This window comes from Lynx rufus, unplaced genomic scaffold (assembly GCF_022079265.1).
Source record: "Lynx rufus isolate CCGP_SWC_20201006 ecotype Redwood Valley unplaced genomic scaffold, mLynRuf1.p SCAF_2, whole genome shotgun sequence".
In the NCBI taxonomy this organism is placed as follows: Eukaryota; Metazoa; Chordata; class Mammalia; order Carnivora; family Felidae; genus Lynx; species Lynx rufus.
The window spans coordinates 110,635,158-110,659,201 of record NW_025814834.1 but is presented as its reverse complement, the minus strand read 5'-3'; the positions used below and the strand labels follow the sequence as shown (position 1 = coordinate 110,659,201).

Genomic DNA, 24,044 nt, shown 5'->3' with positions numbered 1-24,044 from the left:
TGCAGGTCTACACCTTCTGGGGAATCTTTGCTTACCTGTACTGGCCCTCTTCTAATCAAAAGGCAGGAACATTCTCTGCTTTGTCTAAGGCAAAAACAAACAGGGAAATGGATTTTATTCAGATTGTGATAGGGAGAGCACTCCAGATATGAAAATCATAATGTCTACACAGGTTGTTTCTGCCTTAGATTTTCATAGGAAGAAAAGTGGGATGATGTATACTTGAGATTGATTTATAAGCAGAAGTTCCAGTCAGGTGAACAGAAAAGTGCTTATCTCTGTGTCTAGGTAGTTTCAGGGGGAAGGGCAGAATTCTAATCTCAGCAAAATATTCATGAAACAGAGAACAGGAAGTTGCGGGGTCTGAGTCTGACCTTATGAGCAGGCTCAGACAAAAGGGGAGGTCTTTACCTGGCCTTGTCAAAGGTGTACAAAGGGTCAGGAAAGAGTAGAGCGTGAGTTTTATCTAGGTCATAGGCAGAAGAGTGGTTCTTCACAGTAAGCGGTTGCGAGATAACTGATAAGTCAGGAAGTTTCTTAACCATTGCTATTCACCAAGGGCATGGGACTCAAGTAAAGTTTAACAATGTCTTTTATCAGGGGACCTATCTGGAAGCAAAAACTTGTACTTCCTATTGTTGACCAAATGGCTTCTTAAGACGGAAACTGAGTCGTTAAAGATACAAGAAAGGAAAAAAAAAGATGCCTTGCAAGTCGGCCCTTTCAATCACGGCAGTTAGTAACGCACCAGAGCTCCCTAGGCTTTGAACTACAAGTCCCAGAAAGCAACGTGCCACTTCCTTCCCGTACTAAGGGCGGGAATCAAGCGCCTCGCTGCATGACGGGAACCCTGATTATTTGGCCGTAGGATGCAGATGTAATTGTAGCGTGTCTTCATTTTCCAAAAGCGTAACTCAGAAGATCCTGAACCAAGGCGCGCGAAAAGAGAACCAATAAAGTAACATTAACATCTCCGCGGGGGACAGACCCGATCCCTCTAAAGGAAGGTATTTAACTGAAGCCAGAGCGCCCGCTCAATTTACCCAGGAGTCTCCTTTCCGGCCACGCTGTGCGTCATTACCGTTGCGTCTTTTCATTGGCCAGATGGCAGGGGACGACGCCTGCGCGCTGCATCCCTTTGAGGGTCGTGGGCAGACGCCATTTTGGCCCCAGAGGTGTTTCTGGGAAGTAGATCGCCGAACCGCACGCCTGCTGGCCTGCCGGGTGCGGCCTCTTGTGTCGCGGCTTTTAGTGTTTGCGACTGCTGCTGCTGCGGTTTTATTCTCCTCATCCTCGAAACCCTCTAGTCGAGCGGGAGCCTCTGAGCACTGGGCCGCGCCATTGGGGTTCACACCGCCAGGAAGGAGGTGACGGGGGCGGCGCGGGGCGCGGACACTCCCCGCTGAGAGCCCGCCTGCCATGGATTCGGAATATTACAGCGGCGACCAGTCAGGTGGGGCAGGGACTTGGGGGACAGGGCTGGGGGGTCGAAGTGGTTATTCCGCGGGGCTTGATCTCTCACCCCCGTGGGGTAGGGGAGGGAGGCCCTGGAGAGGTTCCCTCCCCGACGGAGCCCTCCGAGGACAGTGAGGTGAAGCTCAAAGAGCCCGTAGGTCTGCTGCGACCCCGAAGTTAGAACCTTGGAGAGGGGATTCTAGTCGGAGAGCCGTCTTCTGAATCGGCGAAGGTTTTTGCTGAAACTGGGAAGCTACTTTCATACAAAAACCGCTTCTGTGTGCCTATCCTAGGGAAGGTCTCTCCTGTTAGGGGATTTTTTTTTCTTCTTTTTTTCGGGAGTTGCGAGCGTCTTGCGAGAATTGAAGGGAGCGGTTCGTTGGGGGGTGCGGGATCTTTCCTAGACTTCTCACTTGGAGTTAGGGCTAGCTTAATCTCGCTTGCAACATTGGTTTCCAAGTAAGGAAAACGTAAGACCTTTGTTTGAGTTGTATAAGTATTTTAGGGTCAGGCGTGTACGACTGGCACTCACTGGTGATTTTGTGCCTTTACTTCACTTGAGATCTTTCCTCTTTGTCCTCACTTAAGTTTGATCTCCTTCCTCGTCCTGTTTATTCGGTAAACACTGGGCACCCCCTTTGCTAACACTGTGCTAGGCACCGGAGATCGAAAGACAAATAAGGCAGTTATCTAGTGGGGAAGAACGTTATGTTTCCTTTCACTTTGCATCCAGGTTCCATTAGGTATTCTCTGTCAGGAGTGCCTGAATATCTAAATGTTAATAATCTCTTTTCTGTTTCGAGTTCGCTTCGATTCCATACGTATGATAGCGAATAGTAGTAGGACTACAAACGCGTTTCCAGGCATGCATTGCTGTTTTGCCTAAAATGTTTGCCTGGTGTTTTCAGTTCGTTCTAAATTACTTTTAAATTATTTTTCAAGTAAGGAAGTACATGTAATACATGTATATGAACTAAGTGCTATAGAAGACTTGAAAAAAATTAACAGTTCCCTGATTTTTCATACTTTAAAAAATATTTATCTCCATATTCTTAACTTGTGCTCTTTCTTGTTGCATCATTTTTAGGTATTCCATAATGATTTCTTATTGTGCTAGGACAGGATTTTAGCCTCTTATGTGCCCTCTTCCCCACACTCTCACTAGTGTAGCATAATTGTTCGTTACATTTCAGAATTATTGTTTGTAATTTGACTGTAAATATTCTTTACTCCTTAGCCAAGTAGAGTAGCTCATTAGTACGATAGTGATTTCATTCTTATACAACTTTTTTGGTTTTCCTGTAGTTGACTGTTTCATTTTTAAAGTTTTGTTTATTTTTATTAAACTTCTAACCGAGTCTTCCCATATTCTCCAACAGCCCTAAATCCCTCTCACAATACAATTTTACTTTGTTTTTAATGTATTGGGTAAAGGTAGGTAGCAACTCATTTTTACCATTTTGCAATAGCACAGTGTATGCGTTACTTTAAGGAGTTTGTACTGTTTCTGTACTGGAGTTCCTTGTGCTCTTCATTCATAAATAAATATTTACTGTACTGTACCAGGCAGTGTTCTGGGCTCCAGGGATTCAGCAGTGAACCAAAATCCTTGCTCTTTTGGCCCTTTCATTCAAGTGAGGAAAGACCCACATTAAACAAAATAACTTGGTAAGTCGTGTAGTACATTAGAAGGTGGTAAGTAAGGGCTGTGGAGAGAATAGAGTCAGTTTTTAACATAAAGTTGAAATAGTCAAAGAGCACACTGTTATTTAGAGGTTGTTGATTTGGCCCTTAGTGATGTTTCTTCAGCCTCACGTTTCTTTTATGACGTATTTTCTGCCACATGCGTCACAATACACGTTCCGATGGTGTTTATGTAAGCATTATACTTTTGCTTTGTTCTCAACATTAGTCTCATTAGTTATGCTTCGTCAGTGGTAACCTTTGCTCTTACATTACTCTTGATGCATTGTGTTCATTTCGGTTGTAGATGTTCTCCATCTTACACCTTAAGTGGGTTTTTGTTTTATTTTTAAGCAGATGATGGTGGCGCTACCCCAGTACAGGATGAACGGGATTCAGGGTCAGACGTTGAGGATGATGTAAATGAGCAACACTCTGGATCAGACACTGGAAGTGTAGAACGTCATTCAGAGGTATTGGCTAAACAACATCTTTGGGGAGGCTTTTCCCTTGCATTCTGTGAGACATGTTTTATTTAGGAGTTGTAGAGCTCCTGTCACGTGGTATAGGCTTCAAACCCTGGGAGTAAAGGGTTTTAAATTAATAGAGAACTGCTTTAAAAATAAACAGGGATAGTCTGGTTTGGTAGGAAATCACAGGGAAATAATTTCTGATTGGATCCCCTTTCAGATATTAGGCAGTTTTCAAATGTGCATATTGATTCAGAAAATGAGCCAGGGCCTTTGATATTTGACTAGGCCTCCCCATTCCCAAAATGATGTCTTAGGGGGGCAGTGAGCATTTACAAGCTGAAGAGATGCCAGTTGAAATAGAAAATTAATGGGGTTTTCATCACCTATTGGGATTTGACTTTCTCAATCTGAACTTCTCCAGCATAGAATGCATTTGACAAGCAAATATAATTTAAAAAGCTGTTTTTGCATAATACAGAATTGTATTGGATCTTACATGTAGCATTTCAATATATTTGGCCTAATAAATATTTTTAAAACTATTTAATTTGCTTCCCTGGTTATACAGTCTGTACTATACAGTGTTAATAAAGTTGAGACAGTTTACAATAAGTTTGTTATAAGTTTTTGTTAAACACAAACTGAAACTCATGGGAATGATAAGATGACCAAATTTTTTTTTTTAAGGAGTTCATTTGGCATATATTTTGCTTGATTACAGAAGAATGGAAAATTGTCCAGTTTTGAGATTGTATTATTGATTCTGTCCTTTAATAATGTCATTAGTGTATTTATATATCTAACAAATATTTATTGAGCACCCATTATGTGTCAGGCTCTTTTGACCTACCTGGGACTAAATGAGGTCTCATCATCACCAAAATGCTTCTCTTCTTAGATTTATTTTTCAGTAGGGGGAGAAAGACATTAAACAGTATTCATTTTGGGGGCACCTGGGTGGCTCAGTTGGTTAAGCATCTGACTCTTGATTTTGGCTCAGGTCATGATCTCATGGTTCATGGGATCGTGCCCTATGTCAAAGCTCCGTGCTGACAGTGCAGAGCCTGCTTGGGATTCTCTCTCTGCCCCTCGCCTTGTGTGTGCATGTGTGCTCTCTCTCTTTCAAAATAAAAACTTTAAACAGTATTCATTTTTTAAAAATGTGCAGTTTGTTAAGAGATGATAAGTGCTGTGGAGAAAGAAGAATGTTAGAGCAAGGTGAAGGGTGCCAGAATAGAAGGCAGGTTTTGTTGTTAAATAGGGAGGTACATGTAAGCCTTATTAAGAAAGTGACTTTCAGATCAAGGCGTGAAGGGTGGTAAAGGAATATCCACATGGCTGTGTAGAGGAACACACACACACACACACGCACGCACACACACACACACACAGCATTCCAGGCAAAGACCCTAAGGTGTGAATGTGCTTGATGTCTTCAAGGAACACCAAGGAGCCAGAGGGGCAGGGTAAGTAGGGGGCACTCAAGATGAGAGGCTAAATGGACTGGGAGAAAGGCTTATCTTTTAGTTATGTTTCGTTTTTTAGTGATTATGATGCTCCTCAGTTTTTTGTATGCTCCTGCGCATTTAGACTGAATTCTAATAATGTATTGATTGATACGTAGAAACTACTTGATAATGTAAACGTTGTTACAGTTTATTTAGTGTGTAGCTTCTCATTAAGGTTTCCACTTTGGAAACTAGCATGAGAAGATTGGCTCATGGCTTCGTGCTTTAGTTATAAATGTAATGTAGGCTTACCTTTAAGCATCTTCAACTACTTTTTTGTAATCAACTGGATTCTAAATAAATGTGCATGTTAAAAATTTGGGAACTATATTAAAGCTTAAAGAAGATCCTGAGACAAAAGGAAAAATCGGGGGCTCCTGGGTGGCTCAGCTGGTTAAGCACCCGACTTTGGCTCAGGTCATGATCTCATGGTTCATGGGTTTGAGCCCTGCATCAGGCTCTGCACTGACAGCTCACCCTGGAGCCTGCTTTGGATTCTGTGTCCCTCTCTTTTCTCTCTGCCCCTCTCCCACTTGTCCTCTCTTGCTCTCTCTCTGAAAAATAAACAAACATTAAAAAAAAAAATAAAGGAAAAATCAGTAATACTTACCCTATTTTAAAAATCTTGGTATTTTGTTCATTTTGGTTTTTTCTGCATCCTCTGATCTTGAAAACTATCACTTGTCTTTTTTTTAAAAACCACTTATTGAGATAAATTTACATACCATACAGTTCACCCATTCAAAATATGCAATTCAAGGGTCTTTAGTATATTCACAGTAGTGCAGCCATCACCGTAGTCCATTTTAGAGTATTTTTATCACTTGAAAATGAAACCCTATAGCTGTTACCTGCTTATCACTCCCTGTCCCCATTCTTCCCTGTTCTGGACATCTCATATAATATGCATATGATATGCAGTCTTTTGTGATTGGCTCTTTTACTAAACATGGTATTTTCAAGGTTTGTTGTAAACCATATATGTTGGGTATATGTATATAGCATATCCATATATATATATATAGTAGCATGTATTGGTACTTTTTGTGATAACATTCCCTTATATAGATAAACCACATTTGTTTATCCATTTGTCAGTTGGTGGACATTTAAGTTTTTACCTTTTGGCTATTAGGTGAAGTGTTTCTGTAAACATTTATGTAGAAGTTTTTGTGTGGACATATGTTATTTCTCTTGGGTATGTTCCTAGGAGTGGAATTACTAGGCCATATGGTAATTTTATTCTCAGTTGAAGAACCCCTCAAGCTGTTTTCCAGGTTGGCTGCACCATTTTACATTCCCACCAGTAGTGTATGAAGGTTCTGATTTCTCTGTATCATTACCAACTCTTGTTATTACCTGACTCCTTGGTAATAGACATCTTAGTGGATATGCAGTATTATCTCATTGTGGTTTTAATTTGCATTTCTCTGAAGAGTAATGATGTTCAGTGTCTATGTAGGTGGATCTTCTTGGAGAAATGTCCATTCAGATCCCTCATTCATTTTTTAGTTGAGCAATTTTTCTTCTTATTGAGCTGTAAGAGTTCTTTAAATAGTATGGATACAGTCCCTTATTAGGTGACTGATATGCACATATTTTTTCCTGTTACATGAGTTACCTTTTCACTTTAGTGTGCTTTCACACACAAAAGTTTCTTATTTTAATGAAGTTCAATTTATGGGGTTTTTTTCCTTGTATTGTTTGTGTTTTTAGTGGCATGTCTAAACATTCTTTGCCAAATCCAAGATCATGAAGATTTACCCCGATGTTTTAAGAGTTTTATAACTTTAGCTCTTACAGATCTTTGGTTGATTTTGAGTTAATTTTTGTATATTCTATGAGGTAAGGGTCAGGTTCCATTCTTTTGCATGTGGATGTCTAGTTGTCTCAGCACTATTTGTTGAAGAGAATTTTCTTTCCTCATTGAATGGTCTTGGTGCCCTTGTCAAAAATCAGTTGGCTATAGGGGCTCCTGGGTGGCTCAGTTGGTTAAGCGTCCTACTTCGGCTCAGGTCATGATTTCGTGGTTTGTGAGTTTGAGCCCCATGTGGGGCTTGTGCTTGCAGCTTGGAGCCTGTAGCCTGCTTGCAATTCTGTGTCTCCCTCTCTTTCTGCCCCACCTCCACTCAGGCGCGTGCTCGCTCGCTCTCTCTCTCTCTCTCTCTCTCTCTAAAATAAACATTAAAAAAAAAAATCAGTTGGCCATGGATGTAAGGGTTTATTTCTGGATCTCCAGTTCTAATTCATTCATATCTGTGTCTGTACTTACACCAATACCATAGTACCTTGAGTAAGTTTTGAAATCAAGGAGTGTGAATGCTACTTTGTTCTTTTCTAACATTTTATCTCTTCTGGGTCCCTTGCAATTACATATGTATTTTATTAAAAAAAAATTTTTTTATTAATGTTTATTTTTGAGAGAGAGAGGGAAACACCAAATCTGAAGCAAGCTCCAGGCTCTAAGCTGTCAGCACAGAGCCCAACGTGGGGCTTGAACCAACGGAACTGTTAGATCATGACCTGGGCCGAAGTTGGACACTGAACCGACTGAGCCACCCAGGCTTCCCATTACATATGTATTTTAGAATCAGCTTGTCAATTTCTGCAGGGAAGGGAGCTGGGGTCCTATTAGGGATTGCATTGAGTTGATGGGTTTGGGTAGTGTTGTCATCTTGACAGTGTAGATCCATGAATATAGGGTGTTTTAAATTTCAGTTTCTTTTGACACTGCATTGTAATTTTCAGTGTACAAATGTTGTGTTTCTTTTTAAAATTTATTCCTAAGTGTGTTATTCTCTTTAATTCTTGGTAAGTGGAATTGTTTTATTTTCATATTCAGATTGCTACCATTTTTCCTACTCTGATTGCATTGTGGTACGAGAGCTACTCTGTATAATAATAGCTATCTTTTTAAATTCATTGAGGTTTGTTTCGTGGCCTGGTGTATGGTTTGTCCTGGAGAATGTTTCATGTGCACTTGAGAAGAATGTACAATCTGTCTTTGATTCTACAGTGTGTCTCCTGTAGACAACATGTAGTTGGATCTTTTTTTAAATCCAGTTTCTATCTTTTGATTGGCTTGTTTAATCCGTTTACAATCTAATGTTTTTAAGGGAGTTGGAGTCTGCCATTTTACTGTGTTTTTTCTGTAGTCATGTCTTTTTTAACATATTTGTCATTCACATATTTATCTTTATTTTGGTGAGTACATTTAAGTTCTACAATAGCAGATTTCAGTTACAGGATGGAGTCCTCAGTTACAGTCACCATGTTACGTGTTAGATCCCCAGATCTTACTCATCTTATAGCTGAAAGTTTGTATTCTTTTATCTCCCCATTCCACTTGCTCACTGAACCTTTGACAACTACTTTCCTACCTTGTTTCTCTGAGTATGACTTTTTTTTTTTTTTAAACATTCCACATACAAGTGATACCATGCAATGATTATCTTTCTCTAACTTATTTTACTTAGCATAACACCTTCAAGGGCCACCTATGTTGTCACGAGTGGCAGTTTTTCCTTCTTTCCTGTGGCTGAATATCCCATGGTGTGTATATACATACGTATATAATATGTATTTATATATATTTTCTTTATCCGTTCTTCTGTTTGTTTTTTTGAGAGCCACTAGTTAGTTGGGGAGGGCAGAAGGTGAGGCAAAGAGAATCTTCCACACTCAGTGCAGACCCCAATGCAGGGCTCAGTCTCACAACTGTGATATCAAGACCTGAGCCAAAATCAAGAGTCTGGATGGATGTTTAATCCACTGAGCTACCAGGTGCTCCGGTATCCATTTATCTGTTAATGGACACTTAGATGATTTCCATATTTTGGCTCTAGTGAATAATGTAGCAGTAAATGTAGGAGTGCAGGTATCTCTTCAGTATCTTCTTTTCTTTCATTTCTTTTGGATATATGTCCAGAGGTGGGGTTGCTAGATCATGTGGTCTGTTTTTTGAGGAACCACCATACTGTTTCCCATAGTGGCTGCACCAACTTATGTTCCCACCAAGAATGTACATCCTTGCCAGCACTTGTTATATCTTGTCTTTTTATGACATTCATTGTAATAGGTGTGAGGTGATATATCATTGTGGTTTTGATGTACATTTCCTTAATGATTAGTGATATTGAGCTCCTCTTCATGAACTTGCTGACCATTTGTATGTCTTCTTTAGAAAAATATTCAGCTCTTCTGCCTATTTTTTAATTGGATTGGGTATTTTTTGCTGTTGAGTTGTGTCAGTTCTTTGTATATATCAGATATGTGGTTTTTTATGTAGGCTCTATACCCAACAGGTAGCTTGAACTCAACGACCCCAAGATAAAGAGTCGACACCAGGCACCTCTCAGATATATGTTTTGCATGTATTTTATTCAGTTCCTTAGGTTGTCTTTTCATTTTGTTGATAGTTTTTTTTGTTATGCAGAAGCTTCTTAGTTTGATGTAGTCCCACTTGTTCATTGTTGCTCTTGGTGTCAAATCCAAAAAATCATCACAAAGGCTGATGTCAAGGAGCCTATCCTCTATTTTTTTTCTAGGAGTTTTATGGTGTACAATCTTAAATTTAAGTCTTCAATCCATTTTAAATGGAAATTTATGTATGGTGAAAGATAGGGGTCCAGTTTTCCCAGCACCATTTATTTTAATTTTTTAAAAAATGTTTATTTCTTTATTTGGGAGTCGGGGGGGGGGGAGGTGTGTGTGAGCAGGGGAGGGGCACAGAGAGGGGGAGAGAAAGAATACCAAACAGGCTCCAAACTGTCAGCACGGAGCCCAATGTAGGGCTCGATCTCATGAACCGAACCATGAGATCATGACCTGAGCCGAAATCAAGAGATGGACACTTAACCAACTGAGCCACCCAGGGGCCCATTCCAGTACCGTTTATTAAAGAGACTGTCATTTATTGGGTATTCTTGGTGTCTTTGTCATAAATTAATTGACCATGTATTTGTGGATTTATTGCTGGGCTCTCTTCTGTTCTGCTGATCTGTGTATCTGTTTTTATGCCAAAACCATACTGTTTGGATTGTTGTAGCTTTGTAATACAGATTGAAGTCAGGGAGGGTGACACCTCCTGCCTTGTTTTTTCTCAAGATTGTTTTGCCTGTTTGGCTATTCTTTTGTTCCATATAAATTTTAGGATTGTTTGTTGTATTTCTGTGAAAAATGCCATTGCAATTTTGACAGAGATTGCATTGAGTCTGTAGATTGCTTTGGGTACTATGAGCATTTTAACACTATTAACTTTTCAAATTCATGAGCACAAATCTTTCCATTTTTGTCTTCAGTTTCTTTCATCAGTGTCTAATGGTACTCAGTGTTTGGGTCTTTCATGTTTTGGGTTAAATTTATTCCTGGGTATTTTATTCATTTTGATGTATTATTAATGAGATTATTTTTTATTTCTCCTTTTGAGGTTTTGTTGTTAGCGTACAGACATGCACCAGATTTTGTATATTGATTTTGTATCCTGCAGCTTCACTAAAATCGTTGACTAGTTTTTTTTTTTTTTTAATTTTTTTTTTTTTTTTTCAACGTTTATTTATTTTTGGGACAGAGAGAGACAGAGCATGAACAGGGGAGGGGCAAAGAGAGAGGGAGACACAGAATCGGAAGCAGGCTCCAGGCTCTGGGCCATCATCAGCCCAGAGCCCGACGCGGGGCTCGAACTCACGGACCGCGAGATCGTGACCTGGCTGAAGTCAGACGCTTAACCGACTGCGCCACCCAGGCGCCCCTCGTTGACTAGTTTTAACAGTTTTTTGGTGGTCTTATATGTTCTTATATGTTATCTGCAAATGATGGCAGTTTTGCTTCTTCGTTTCTGATTTGGATGCTTTTATTTCTTTTTCTTACCTAATTACTAGGGCTAGGACTTGCACCACTTTGGAATAAAAGTGTCAAGAATGAGCATTCTTGTCCTGTTCCTGATCTTAGAAAAAATGCTTTCAGTTTTTCTCGTTGAGTAGGATGTCATCTGTGAGCCTGTCATATATGACCTTTATTATGTTGAGATATGTTCCCTCTTTACCATTTTGTTGAGAGTTTTTATCATAAGTGGATGTTGGATTTTGTCAAATAGTTTTTCTGCAACTACTGAGATGTCCATATCATTTTTAGCCTTCATTTTGTTAACATGGTGTAGTGTGTTGATTGATTTGTTGAACTATCCTCGCATGTCTGGCATAAATAACCATTTGGTCATGGTGTACTGTTGAATTTGGTTTACTCGTGTTTTGTTAAGGATCTTTGCACCTGTGTTCATCAGGAATATTGGCCAGTAATTTTCTTTTCTTGTAGTATCTTTGTCTGGTTTTGGTATCAGGGTAATGCTAGCCTCTTAAAATGAGTTTGGAAGTGTTCCCTCAACCTCCTCTTTTCCTTTTTTGAGGAGTTTGAGAAAGATTGGTATGTATTCCTATTTAAGTGTTTGATAGAATTCAGTTATGACTTACTAACATCTTTTTTGACTAGGTTCCTAAGAGGAATGTAAGCATCAGTGGAATTTTCATCAAGAATATTTGTTCTTTGTAGAGCACTTTGAAAACTCAGAATCTTCACCCACCTTTTGTGCTCTAGCAGATAGCAGAAAGGGGAAAGTTAAAAAAAAAAAAAATCTCTTTGAATAGTTAACACCAAAATCACAATTTTTTAATAAAGAAATATGAGTACAAATGTGACCTAGTTATAACTAGTTGCTAGTTCTGATTTTTGTTGTTTTACTTGAATATTCTCTTGGACAACATGAAATTAGCTTTGTGGCTTGTAGTCAGCTGGTTTCTGTTCCATGAAAAGTACATTGAAGGAAATGTGTATTTTAATATCCAGAAACCTACAGATTTCATCTGTGTAGAAAGGTAGAAGAGGGTCTCACACACAGAAATAGAATGTGGGACTATTGAAGAATTTTGGAAATGGAGCCTAGCTTCTCATTGCTTTCTAACTGTAGGCAAACCATAGTGGGCCCATATCCATCTACTGTTGAAGTTGGGGGACAGCCACATTAGCCAAGTCTCATGTTGAATTGAATAAAGATGGCAGTATGCTATTGTTTGGATCCTTCCACAGAGAAGTTGTGCTAATATGAGAAAAGCATTCCTATAGGGAGTACATCAGAACAGCTAGAAGATTCTTTTTGGCCATTGCTGTACTTGTTTACCCTGTTTCTTACCAGTTCTTTAGATTCCATCTATCCTTTCCTTTCTTTGTGCTAGTTTCAGGCTTTGTCATTTAGTCTACCAAGCTAAGGAGAAACAAATTTTGTGTTGGTTCTTTCCTGTTAAGCATTATTTTATGGGGTTTCTGTTTCATTTTGGTGAGTGTGAGTGTCTTGTGTATACTGAAAGTAAGAGATTTTTTTTAAAAAATGGGTCTCCGATCTTAAGGTCAGTGTGTTATAAAGATAATTGTGTAAACATCATCTTTCATTGATGTAAAGGTAGAAGATGCTATGGGGGTATGAAGGAAAGAATAGCTAAGTAGCTCAGCCATTTCAGATGATCTGTTTGGGCTGAGTCTTGAAGGGTGAATATTTTGTAATTAAATAATCAGGTATTTTGATATGAATGGCTAGTAGCATTTATCGAGAGTTTAGAGGCACTGTGCTAACCACTTTTCATTCTTTTGATCCTCAAAACAGCTCTCTTAGTATAGATACCATCCTTAATTCCATCAGATTGAGAACACTGAGGCTTTGAGAAGTTAAGAAAATTCCCTAGAGGACGGAGTAGAAAATGGCCGAGCTAGGGTTTGGACCCCAGATCTTTCTGACTCTGGAGTCTGTGTTCTTAACTGTTTCGTTACGTGGCACACAGCCCATTCTGTCTAGAGAGGCTTCAGGAAGAGGCTGTTTTTGCCTGGTTTTGAGGTATCATAAGGACAAGGTGGGAGGGAAATATTCGAGGCAAGGGGAACAGTATTTGTTGAAAACAGTAGTGAAATTAGTAGTTCCATGTGCCTGCAGTAGAATTTTAACATGCATTTACAATCACTGGGATTAGATGTCAAAATGCAGATTCTTTGACCTCTTCTTCAGACTTACTGGATTAATATCTGGAGGTGAGAAGCACAAAAATCTGTATGTTTTTCACCAAAGCTCCCCAAATGATTCTTACATACACTAAAGTTTGGGAACTGCTGGTGCAGTTGGTTGATGTTGGAGAGAGGGCAGAAGTGAGCCTGGGGAGGAAGGCAGGAGTAGGAGTTTGCTTCATCATTATGAACTTTTAAGCTTTGTGTACAATTTGCTTTTTCCACTTGTCATGAGGAGTGCTTTTGTTGATTATCTGATTCTAAGGTCAACCATCTTTTGACAGACAAAGGACACTGGTATATAGTTACATTTTATTATAATGCTAGCTGTAAAATTGGAGTTTTCTCAAAGTCAAAGCCTTGCAGCACTCCAGGAGCTACGCTGGATTAACAGCATTGTGTAATTTTGTTGCCGGATTTCTTAGTTTCTTTCACACACTAATAAAGGTGATATGTATTGACAAATTCCCAAGATGGGGACTTCAGATGTATCTTCTGGAACTAAGAGCCAGTGAAACATGGTTTTGAAAATCTGTAGAAATTTCCTCATGATATTTTACTGTGTGACTTGGTGTTGGAATGTTTTACCAATTTATATTGGTAGTTTAGTATGCATGTTCAACAGTTTTGACTCTTCCAATGGATAAGAAAGAAACAAGTATCCTCAGTTTAGTTCTTTACAAGGATTTCTATTTAATGTTTATATACTTTGAAATTTACAAATTGATATTTGCTTTATGGCAGTTTTATCATTTACTTTGTAATTTTAAAACGTTAATCATCTCTGTGCACGCGTATTGGAGTATTGTGGCCTCGGTCCATAAGGAGTGTGGTTACTATTTGTATGCTGAGACAAACGACCACATCATTCATTATGGGTAATTATTTGGATCTACAGTGTGAACGATTGTAAGCAGGAGGTATGAGGTATTATAGACATTTCTAAAGCTTCTGAGAAACCTCAGAGTGGTCAGTTTCCCTGGCAATTAGCAATTAGGGAATTTTTTAAATTATTAAGAACATGGCATTTAAATGGCAATTTCTACTGTTGATTTGTTATATTCATACCTGACTTTTAAAGAACTGTATTTTGGATTTTTGAAGTTTGCAACTTAAACTAATTGTTGAAACCAGTCTAAAAATATTGAATATTGTCTTGATGACTTTTAAGCATAATTGTATCATTTCTAATGGATTCTTTTCCTAAATCCTGTGATGTCATTGCCTAAGTGAATTCTCTAACTTGAGTCTGTCGACTAGCACTTTCTTACTGCAGTAATTTCTCACTTTTTTGTCTTCACCATGTTACATATAATGAATAGACACCCAGTTTTTATGAAACTCCTCAAAAATTGATGAGAATTCATGTTTCACAAACCTTAATGTATGTAATGTCCTTGTCATGGTTGCTTGTTTTAGAATTTATACACCGTGTGTCTAGAAATCCAGGGTAGAGTGCAGCAGGTAAGTTTGAGGATGACTGTTCAGTTCATGGTATCTCTTCCCTCTCTGGCATTGGCTCCCAATACTGTGTCCCTGCTGTGGGTGTAACCCAGTGAACACTGAGTCACAACATCTGATGTTGCCATGGCCAATTGGATCATCTGTCCTGGGAGGTTAAAATTTAGAGCCCAGACACAGAAGTTTGGCATGGTTAGAATGAATCATGGTATTGATTGTGCTCTAGCAGAAAAGTCCTCAAGTTCCCTTTTCTAAGCTCTCTGAGCTGCCTTGGTTCCTACCCTTTCTGAGTCTTTAGTCAGTTGCACTTAAATTCTGGGAATATTGTTCTTTTGTTCTTTTTTTCTGAAGATAAGCCAGAGATGGTTTCTGTTGCTTACAGCGAAAATAAATTGAGTCACACACAAACAAACTGTTAGAATTCTGTCATAGGTATGTCATGGAAAGCATTTCGAAAGCCGGTTATAGTTTTCCCTTTGCCTCCTGCTTTAGTGGCCTCTTCTGGTGCCTGTATGTCTTGCTTTCCCTCAATAATCTCGTTAATTTTTTTTTTAACTCTGTCATTACAAACTAGTTGTAAATACTTTTGTCTGCATACTTACTAAAGCCCAGTCTCCTATAGATCACTTCCTGTAGGCTTTCACAATATTGTGCATACCTTCATGACAGCACATACTACTTTATGTTGTTATGATACATTTGGCTGGTTCATAGAAAGCAGCTTCAGGCACTGAGACATGTTCATCCTTGACTCCTAGCACCTTGCACATAGTTAATTATTCCTCACTTTAAATTTTTTTTTTTTCAACGTTTATTTATTTTTGGGACAGAGAGAGACAGAGCATGAACGGGGGAGGGGCAGAGAGAGAGGGAGACACAGAATCGGAAACAGGCTCCAGGCTCTGAGCCATCAGCCCAGAGCCCGATGCGGGGCTCGAACTCACGGACCGCGAGATCGTGACCTGGCTGAAGTCGGACGCTTAACCGACTGCGCCACCCAGGCGCCCCTATTCCTCACTTTAAATTATAGTTGGCCCTTGGACAACATGGGTTTAAAGTGCCTGGCACCACTTGGGTGTGTGTGTGTGTGTTTAAAATTTTTTTTTTTAATGTTTATTTACCTTAGAGAGACACACTCAGAGGCACTAGTTGAGGGGGGGCAGGAGCAGAGAGAGGGAGACACAGAATCTGAAGCAGACCCCAGGCTCTGCGCTGTCAACATAGAGCCTTGGGGCTTGAACTCATGGACCATGAGATCATGACCTGAGCTGAAGTCAGATGCTCAACGGACTAAGTCACCCAGGGACCCCTATATGTGTTTTGTTTTGTTTTTTTAATTTTTTTTTAACATTTATTTATTATTGAGAGACAAAGATAGAGCATGAGCATGGGAGGGGCGGAGAGAGAGGGAGACAGAGTCTGAAGCATGCTCCAGGTTCCAGCTGTCAGCACAGAGCCCGATGTTGGACTCGGACTCTCAAACTGTGAGATCATGACCCCAGCTGAAGTCGGACACTTAACTGACTGAGCTACCCAGGCGCCCCTATGTTTTTGTTTTTAATAAATACAGTGCTTAAATGTATTTTCTCTTCCTTACGATTTTCTTTTTTTTTTTTAGTTTTTTAGTTTTTAGTATTATTTTTTTTAAGTAAGCTTTACACCTAGTGCGGAGCCCACTGTGGGGTTTGAACTACGATCCTGAGATCAAGGCCCAAGCTGACTGAGATCAAGAGTCAGATGCTTAACTGACTGAGCCACCCAAGCTCCCCCTTAACGATTTTCTTTAATAGCACTTTTTCTAGCTTACTTTATTATAAGAAATAGTATACAAAATATATAACATACTAAAAATATGTGGTAATTGACAGTTTAAGTTATTAGTAAGGCTTCTAGGCAGCAGTAGGCTAATTAGTTAAGTTTTGGGAAGTCAGTAGTTACAAATTTCAACTGTGTGTGGGGGCGGGGGCGGTCAGCACCTCTGACATTCCTCTCCCATGTTGTTCAAGGGTCAGATGTATTCCCACTTGGTGTATATATACCAGAATCCATTCTGTGCTCTGAAGATACCTCAATGAAGAAAACAGGCCAAAAATGCCTGCCTTCTTAGGACTTAACATTCTAAATTATATTTTCATAGTTAAAGACCATTAAGATAGTTTTTCAAGTAGACTTTTAGCAATATATGGAGTATTGTACTGTAGTGCAAGAGTCTGTGTTACTTTTCCTGTCCTTATATCACATTTTATAAACACCTATTTTAATGGGATAATAGGATGTATGGCTGGGAAGGAATCCAGTGCTGTGCCGAATGCCCAGTGCTAAAGAAAAGTGCCTGTAGGAAACTTGAAAAGTTTATGATTTTAGAAAGTTTCCTGCACATGTTTTATTTGAATAAATATGTTCAGCAGTTATTGTTTATTTGGAATGCTGTGCTGTCGAGATGGTCCTAAAATATGGACAGAAAAAACCCCCTCAAACTTAGGCTTCAAAGCTTGTTGTATAATGTTTTGTAGTCTATCACAGCATACTTTAAATGAGCTGGAGGCAAGTTAAAGGACAAGTTTTCTGAAGACTTTTTCTTGCCATTTATCTTGTCACTGAATTATTTCATAGCATGCTGGTGGGCATAAACATTATTAAAAATTCTTTGCTCCTTGAAAACTCATCTCTGGTAATTTCAGGTAATGTCAGTCATATTCTAAAGAGAAATATTTGGCTCAGAACATTTTTAATGGGGAAAAGTCACAGAAACACTTTCACTTTTTAAAACAATATTAATCACCATGTTATTGAAAGTTCAAATACTAGATGAGAAAAAATCTCCCAGATTCCAGTTACTAGTATTTTGGTGTATATATAATTTTATATCTTGTTCTTTACATTTGGAAAAATGTAGTTCTAATATACATATATCAAGTTCATACTCTCTGTTCTCAGATTATTTCTCTTAACATTATGTTGCTATAGTTATATCACGTTTTTCCTAAAACTTAAACTTTTGTACCAGGATTACTAGGTGTATGACCCAGGCTGCTCCAAGCCTCAGTTTTGTTATTGTGAAAAGTACTGTTGTGAGGAGTAAATGAACTAGCAGGAGAGAGCCGCCTGGGAGTTGGGCTGTTACTAGGTGCTTAGTCGGTGTGAACTAACTACCCCTCTCCTTGTTTGTTCAGATTCTCCTGGGAGAATATGCCCTGCATATCATTTCACCCTTAAAGTTTCATAGTTTTTTTTCCTTAAAATAATTTTAACTTTATAGAACCCAAGAGTGTTTCTTTTAAGAAGAACTTGGGTACATGTAGGGGCGCCTGGGTGGCTCAGTTGGTTGAGCGTCTGACTTCAGTTCAGGTCTGATCTCATGGCTTGTGGGTCCAAGCCCTGCATTGGTCTCTGTGCTGACAGCTCGGAGCCTGGAGCCTGCTTCAAGGTTCTGTGTCTCCCTCTCTCTGCTGCTCACCCCTTTCTCTCTCTCTTAGTATTAAATATTTAAAAAAAAAAAAAAAAGAAGTTGGGTACATGTTTGCTTGTATTTCTGTGAAAAATACATTTTTAGGAGCTAGAATTATGTGGAAAAGTCAGGCTTTTTTTTTTTTTTTTTTTTGGCTAGCTTTTCAGGATAGAAGCCTCCTGTATAGTAATCTGGTGGCATGCTTTACACGTTTGTTTTGCTGAAAACTGGTTATCTTTTCCCATTATGGGATCTAAACCATGTTAGCCATTTCACAGGTAGATGGTCTTCTTTAAAGTGGGGTGTTTCTATATAGGTGTGGAACAAGAATTTTTTTTGACGTGTGCATATTCCTGTATTTGAAAAAATGTTGAGAAATTTTAACATTTCTCTACTAAACGTTTTTCTTGCACTTTACTAATTTTTTTTGCCCTTGATATTTTAGAATGAACCTAGTGATCGAGAGGATGGCCTCAACAAAAGACATCATGTGACAGATTCTGAGAATGATGACCCCTCAAACCTTAATGCCAGTGACTCTGAAAGTGAGGAGCTTCAAAGGCAAAAGGACAGTGACTCTGAATCTGAGGAGCATGCAGAGCCTGTTGCAAGTGATTCTGAAAATGAGGACACTCATCAGCGTGCGAGTGACTCTGAGAGTGAGGAGACCAGGAAGCTACCTGTCAGTGATTCGGAAAATGAGGACCTTCTTAATGGGCACGCAACTGATTCAGAAAATGAAGATGTTAGAAAGCATCCTGCCAGTGATTCAGAGATGGAAGAGCTCCCCAAAAGTCCTGCTAGTGACTCTGAAACAGAGGATGTTCTAAAACCTCAAATCAGTGACTCCGAGAGTGAGGAGCCCCCACAGCACCAGGCCAGTGATTCCGAAAACGAGGAGCTTCCCAAGCCTAGAATTAGTGATTCGGAAAGTGAGGAGCTTCCTAAGCCTCGGGTCAGTGACTCGGAGAGTGAGGAGCCTCAGAGGACTCAGGCCAGCGACTCGGAAAATGAGGAGCTTCCCAAACCCCGTGTCAGTGACTCAGAAAGTGAGGACCCACCACGGCACCAAGCCAGCGACTCAGAAAATGAGGAGCTTCCCAAACCCCGTGTCAGTGACTCGGAAAGTGAGGGACCCCCACGGCACCAAGCCAGCGACTCAGAAAATGAGGAGCTTCCCAAACCCCGTGTCAGTGATTCGGAAAGTGAGGACCCCCCAAGGAACCAGGCCAGTGATTCAGAAAACGAGGAGCTTCCCAAGCCCCGAGTCAGTGACTCTGAGAGCGAGGAGCCTCAGAAGGGACCCGCCAGTGATTCCGAAACTGAGGATGCCTCCAGGCACAAAGAGAAGCCAGAGTCGGACGAGGACAGCGATGGGGAGAACAAGGGAGAGGATGCAGAAATGCAGAAGGACTCCTTTCGTTCAGATAGCCATATAGACAGAAAAAGGATCCAGAGTTCAGACAGTGAGGAGGAGGAACCCAAAAGGCCAAAAATTGACAGTGACGAAGATGAAGAAAAAGTCGGGGAAGAGGAGAAAGTAGCAAAGCGAAAAGCTGCTGTGCTTTCTGACAGTGAAGATGAAGAGAAAGCATGTAAGGATGCTTCCTTTTTTGAACTGTTTGTGCATAGTTTTCATTCTTGTCTGAGCTTGTGACTGAAGCGCTGTGTGTTTCTGAAATGTTAGATCTCTACTATCTCATTCAACTTGATATTCTAAAATATCACTAGGACACTAGTTTTGCTTGGTTTTCAGGGGCCGATCTTAGTATTAAATTGGCTTTGAGTTGTTTTAGGAGCATTGGTTAAGGTCTTACTGGTTCAAAACAGTAAACTAATGGAGTTTCCATGGGAACATGAAAGATAGTTTTCTGTGGGGAAGAGTAATATTTCAAAGAAATCTGTTTATGTGCAAACCCAGCTGGATGCAGACTTGGCTGTGGATCTGACAGTTAATCCGTTAGATCCCATGTAGATAGTGACTGAGCTCCCATGGGTACCTGTCTTGTTAAACATCGTCAGATAGTTGCCAAATACAAGGAAGTTTGTGAGGGACTGTATTTAGAGACTCCGTGTCTCTTTCCAGTCTTTGCTAGCTGGGCCCCTATTTTCATGGATAATAGTTTTCACTTCATTACTTTTTTTTAATGTTTATTTATTTTAAGAGAGCATGAGCAGGGGAGGGGCAGAGAGAAAGGGAGGGAGAGAATCCAAAGCAGGCTCTGCACTGGCAGCGCAGAGCCTGATGTAGGACTCAACCTCACGAGTGAGAAATCATGACCTTTGAAATCATGACCTGAGCCGAAATCAAGAGTCGGACACTTAACGACTGAGCCACCCAGATACCCCTTGATTACTTTTTTATGAAACTTACTTTTGAGTGGGGAGAAGACATATTTCCTTATGACCTGGCAGTTATAGGAGAAGGAAAAAGAGCCTCACACATGTGCCAGCTAGTTTACTGGGGGAGATGAGAAATTCCAAACCGACCAGTGATGATCAGGAAGTAAGGGGATTCCATAAAAGAATATCTAAACCTTTTCAGTGCTGCTAATACTCAGCAAAATAGAAGGGACTCTAATTCTGCATATCATTGCAGTCTTCAGTTTTTCTGTTCCCCCAAAGGAAAGGTGCCTATTGATGCCCACTTTTATGTTGACAGTTTCGTTCTTCATCTTCTGGCCCCTTTTTCCTAAACAATAACAGATAATTGTAATATGACTCTGAACCTTTTAGTACCTTTCTTTTTAAATGAAGTATTTATTTAATTTTTGCACCCAGCATGGGGCTCCAGCTCATGACTCGGGTCAAGAGTCTCTTGCTCCTCTGACTGAGCCAGCCAGGTGCCCCTAGTTATTTTTCTTTTTAATTATTATTCTAAGCTGTGTGTTAGGAGCCCTTTGATTTTTGCTGAGTACTGCCATTTTAAAAGCACATGTTATTCTTAGTAATACCATGATCGTGACAAATAAGATTAAGGATATTTTGAACTTTTTTTTCACAGCAGCAAAGAAGAGTCGGGTTGTCTCTGATGCAGATGACTCTGACAGTGATGTTGTATCAGATAAGCCAGGCAAGAGAGAGAAGACTCTAGCTTCTGACAGTGAAGAAGAAGCAGGAAAAGAAGAATTGTCTGATAAGAAGAACGAAGAGAAGGATCTGTTTGGGAGTGATAGTGAGTCGGGGAACGAAGAAGAGTAAGTGACAGCATAACGTGAGTTTTCAAGGGTTCATGTGAGGTGGTAGAGAGGGGTTTGTCTTTTAAGTTTTTTAAACTTGTATTAAAATTTTATTGGGAGGTGATACAGTATATCCTGCCCGATTGCATGATTTTGGGGGATTCAGGATTTCAGTTCCTGAACTATTGTTATGTACTATAAATAACATAGATGAATCTCAGAATATTAAGTGAAAGAAAAAGAGGACATGTCTGATTCCACTTATGTGAAGTTCAAGAGCAGGCAAAATTAATCTGTGATGACGGCAATCAGAATGGTGGTTGGCTTTAAGATGTTCATGTAGGGTATTGACTGGAAAGGGATGAACTTTCTGGAGAGATCAAGTTGTTCTATATTTTGATTAGGGTAATGGCTATGTGAATGTTGTCTTTTCTCAAAACCCACTGAAACGGACACTTAAGATCTGCACATTTGATGATATGTAAATTGTATCTTGTTAGAAAAAGATTTTGTGGTTCCTGTGTAAATGAGAAGAAAGCAAATGATTTCCTTCTCTTCTAGAAATCTTATTGCAGACATATTTGGAGAATCTGGTGATGAAGAGGAAGAAGAATTTACAGTAAGTATAAGATGGAGATATTTCTTTAAATATGCTCTTTCTATTTCTGTGACAGTGGTTCCCAAATAGGTAATTCCAATAAGTAGAAGTAAACAGGTATGTAAAGGCACCTGAGTAGCTCAGTCGAGCATCGGACTTCAGCACAGCTCATGATCTTGAGGTTTGTGAGTTCAGGATCATTGCTGTCAGCCTGTTAATGCAGAGCCCGCTTCAGATCCCCCGTGCCCCTCTCTGCCCCTCCCCTGCTTGCGCTCTCTCAATAATGTTTTTTTAAAAAAAAAAAAACAAAAAACAAGTGTGTATTCAGTAGAAAAATCGAGAAGAAAGGATTCAGAAAGTGGAATAAAAGTGTATACAGAGGCATAGAAGGAAAGTAACAGGCAAAATTGAATTAATTGGGAGGAACACGTTAAGAGATGACAGAAGGTACGTTATAATGCTGAAGAGAAGGATTCACAGTACTTATGGAACTTGTGATTCTAGCTGTGGTAGGCTAGGTAATTTGGACCAACCTTTCTGCTAAGGACAACTAGAAAAGCTAGACAAAATACTTAAAAATCTCATCAGCAGAGGAATAAGGTAACAAAGAATTACTAAGCCCAAAGCTAGCAAAAGACAGATACCTAAACAGGTAAGCTCGGACTGGGTGTCTTATGTAAGAGATGAATCACTGGGTTCTGCTCCTGAAACCAAGACTACACTGTATGTTAACTAACTTGAGAATAAAAAAATAACAAAAAATAATTTTAAAAATGAACAGTTAAAAAAGAAAAGAGATAAGCTCAGCATTTAAAATGCTTTTTCTGGGGCGCCTGGGTGGCGCAGTCGGTTAAGCGTCCGACTTCAGCCAGGTCACGATCTCGCGGTCCGTGAGTTCGAGCCCCGCGTCAGGCTCTGGGCTGATGGCTCAGAGCCTGGAGCCTGTTTCCGATTCTGTGTCTCCCTCTCTCTCTGCCCCTCCCCCGTTCATGCTCTGTCTCTCTCTGTCCCAAAAATAAATAAACGTTGAAAAAAAAAAAATTTTTAATAAAATGCTTTTTCTGGGACGTTTGCCTGTTCATGCTGAGAGGCTAGTCATATTTTAAAAAGAATTTTTTTTTAATGTTTGTTTATATTTGAGAGAGAGAGAGTGGGAAAGGGCAGAGAGAGGAGGAGACACAGAATCTGAAGCAGGCTCCAGGCTCTGAACTGTCAGCAAAGAGCCCATTGTGGTCCTCAAACTCACGAATCGTGAAATCATGATCTGAGCCGAAGTTGGATGTTTAACCAACTGAGCCACCCAGGTGCCCCGAGGTTGGTCCTATTTTTGACAGTTTCTGGGCTCAAGAGACAGTATTTGGAGGTCAGAGCCTGCTGAGATTAGGAGACCCTTGAAAACCTCTTGCTCTTAACTCTTGCCTGCTGCTCTCAGGCACCTGACATATGTAAACAAATCCCTTCAGGACAAAGGTAGCATCATCACAGGCCTCATTATTTTTGTAGTTTATCAGATATGCAATGTGGTACCTAATTGTCAATAACGTTAAAAAGAAACAATGGTGACATCAGACAATAGAAATAGACCTTGAGGCTCTAGATAATAAGAATTTTAGATGTTGCCTTAAAAAAAGCTCTTCAGGGAGGTAAAAGGTAAGAAATTTTGTCAGAGCAAACAATGAGAACTGAGTAGAAATTCTGAAACTGTAAAATTACAGTAACTGAAATTAATTCCATGGATGAGTTTAACAACAGATTAGATTTATTTGAAAAGGAGTGAACTGATGGATGATAGGTTAGAAGGAGCTATTTAGAATGAAGAATTAAGATATGTAAAAGAATAAAATGTAAATTATACATGAGAAGGTTTAACATAGGTTGAATCTTAGGAGAGGAAAAAAATGTATGTGGCAGAAGCAGTAAAGGAAATGATACATAAAGCTAGAGATTCTAGAAGTACAAATTATGAGCAGGATAAATGCAATGATATGATGAAACCTACACCTAAATACATCGTAGTAGAATTGCAAGAAACCAAAAAAGACTGGGAAATATTAACAGTAGCCAGAGGGGGAAAATATTACATTCAGAGAGGCAAAGATTAGACTGTAACAGCTGACTTCTTAGTAGAAACAGTAGAATCCAATAATTTCAAACTCAGTGTTCTGTTATAGTCAGCAAAAATATTTGTCAGGAATG

The 24,044-nt window shown here is 39.6% G+C and overlaps 1 protein-coding gene across 4 annotated transcripts in view; it reads left to right on the top strand.

The window, feature by feature from the left end:
- The first annotated feature begins 1,183 nt into the window (after positions 1-1,183).
- IWS1 (interacts with SUPT6H, CTD assembly factor 1) overlaps positions 1,184-24,044 on the top strand; it is a 41,167-nt gene continuing 18,306 nt past the window's right edge. Inside the window, exons 1-5 of one of the 4 annotated variants that reach the window (XR_006962659.1) lie at positions 1,184-1,453; positions 3,493-3,611; positions 18,517-19,666; positions 21,076-21,268; positions 21,812-21,869. Coding sequence is in view for 3 of the 4 variants with exons in the window: in XM_047083027.1 (XP_046938983.1) it covers positions 1,420-1,453; positions 3,493-3,611; positions 18,517-19,666; positions 21,076-21,268; positions 21,812-21,869 (1,554 nt within the window). In the remaining variant the exon portion in view is untranslated. The remainder of the gene's footprint in view (positions 1,454-3,492; positions 3,612-18,516; positions 19,667-21,075; positions 21,269-21,811; positions 21,870-24,044) is intronic. The other 3 variants (XM_047083029.1, XM_047083028.1, XM_047083027.1) reach the window with 3 other exon arrangements.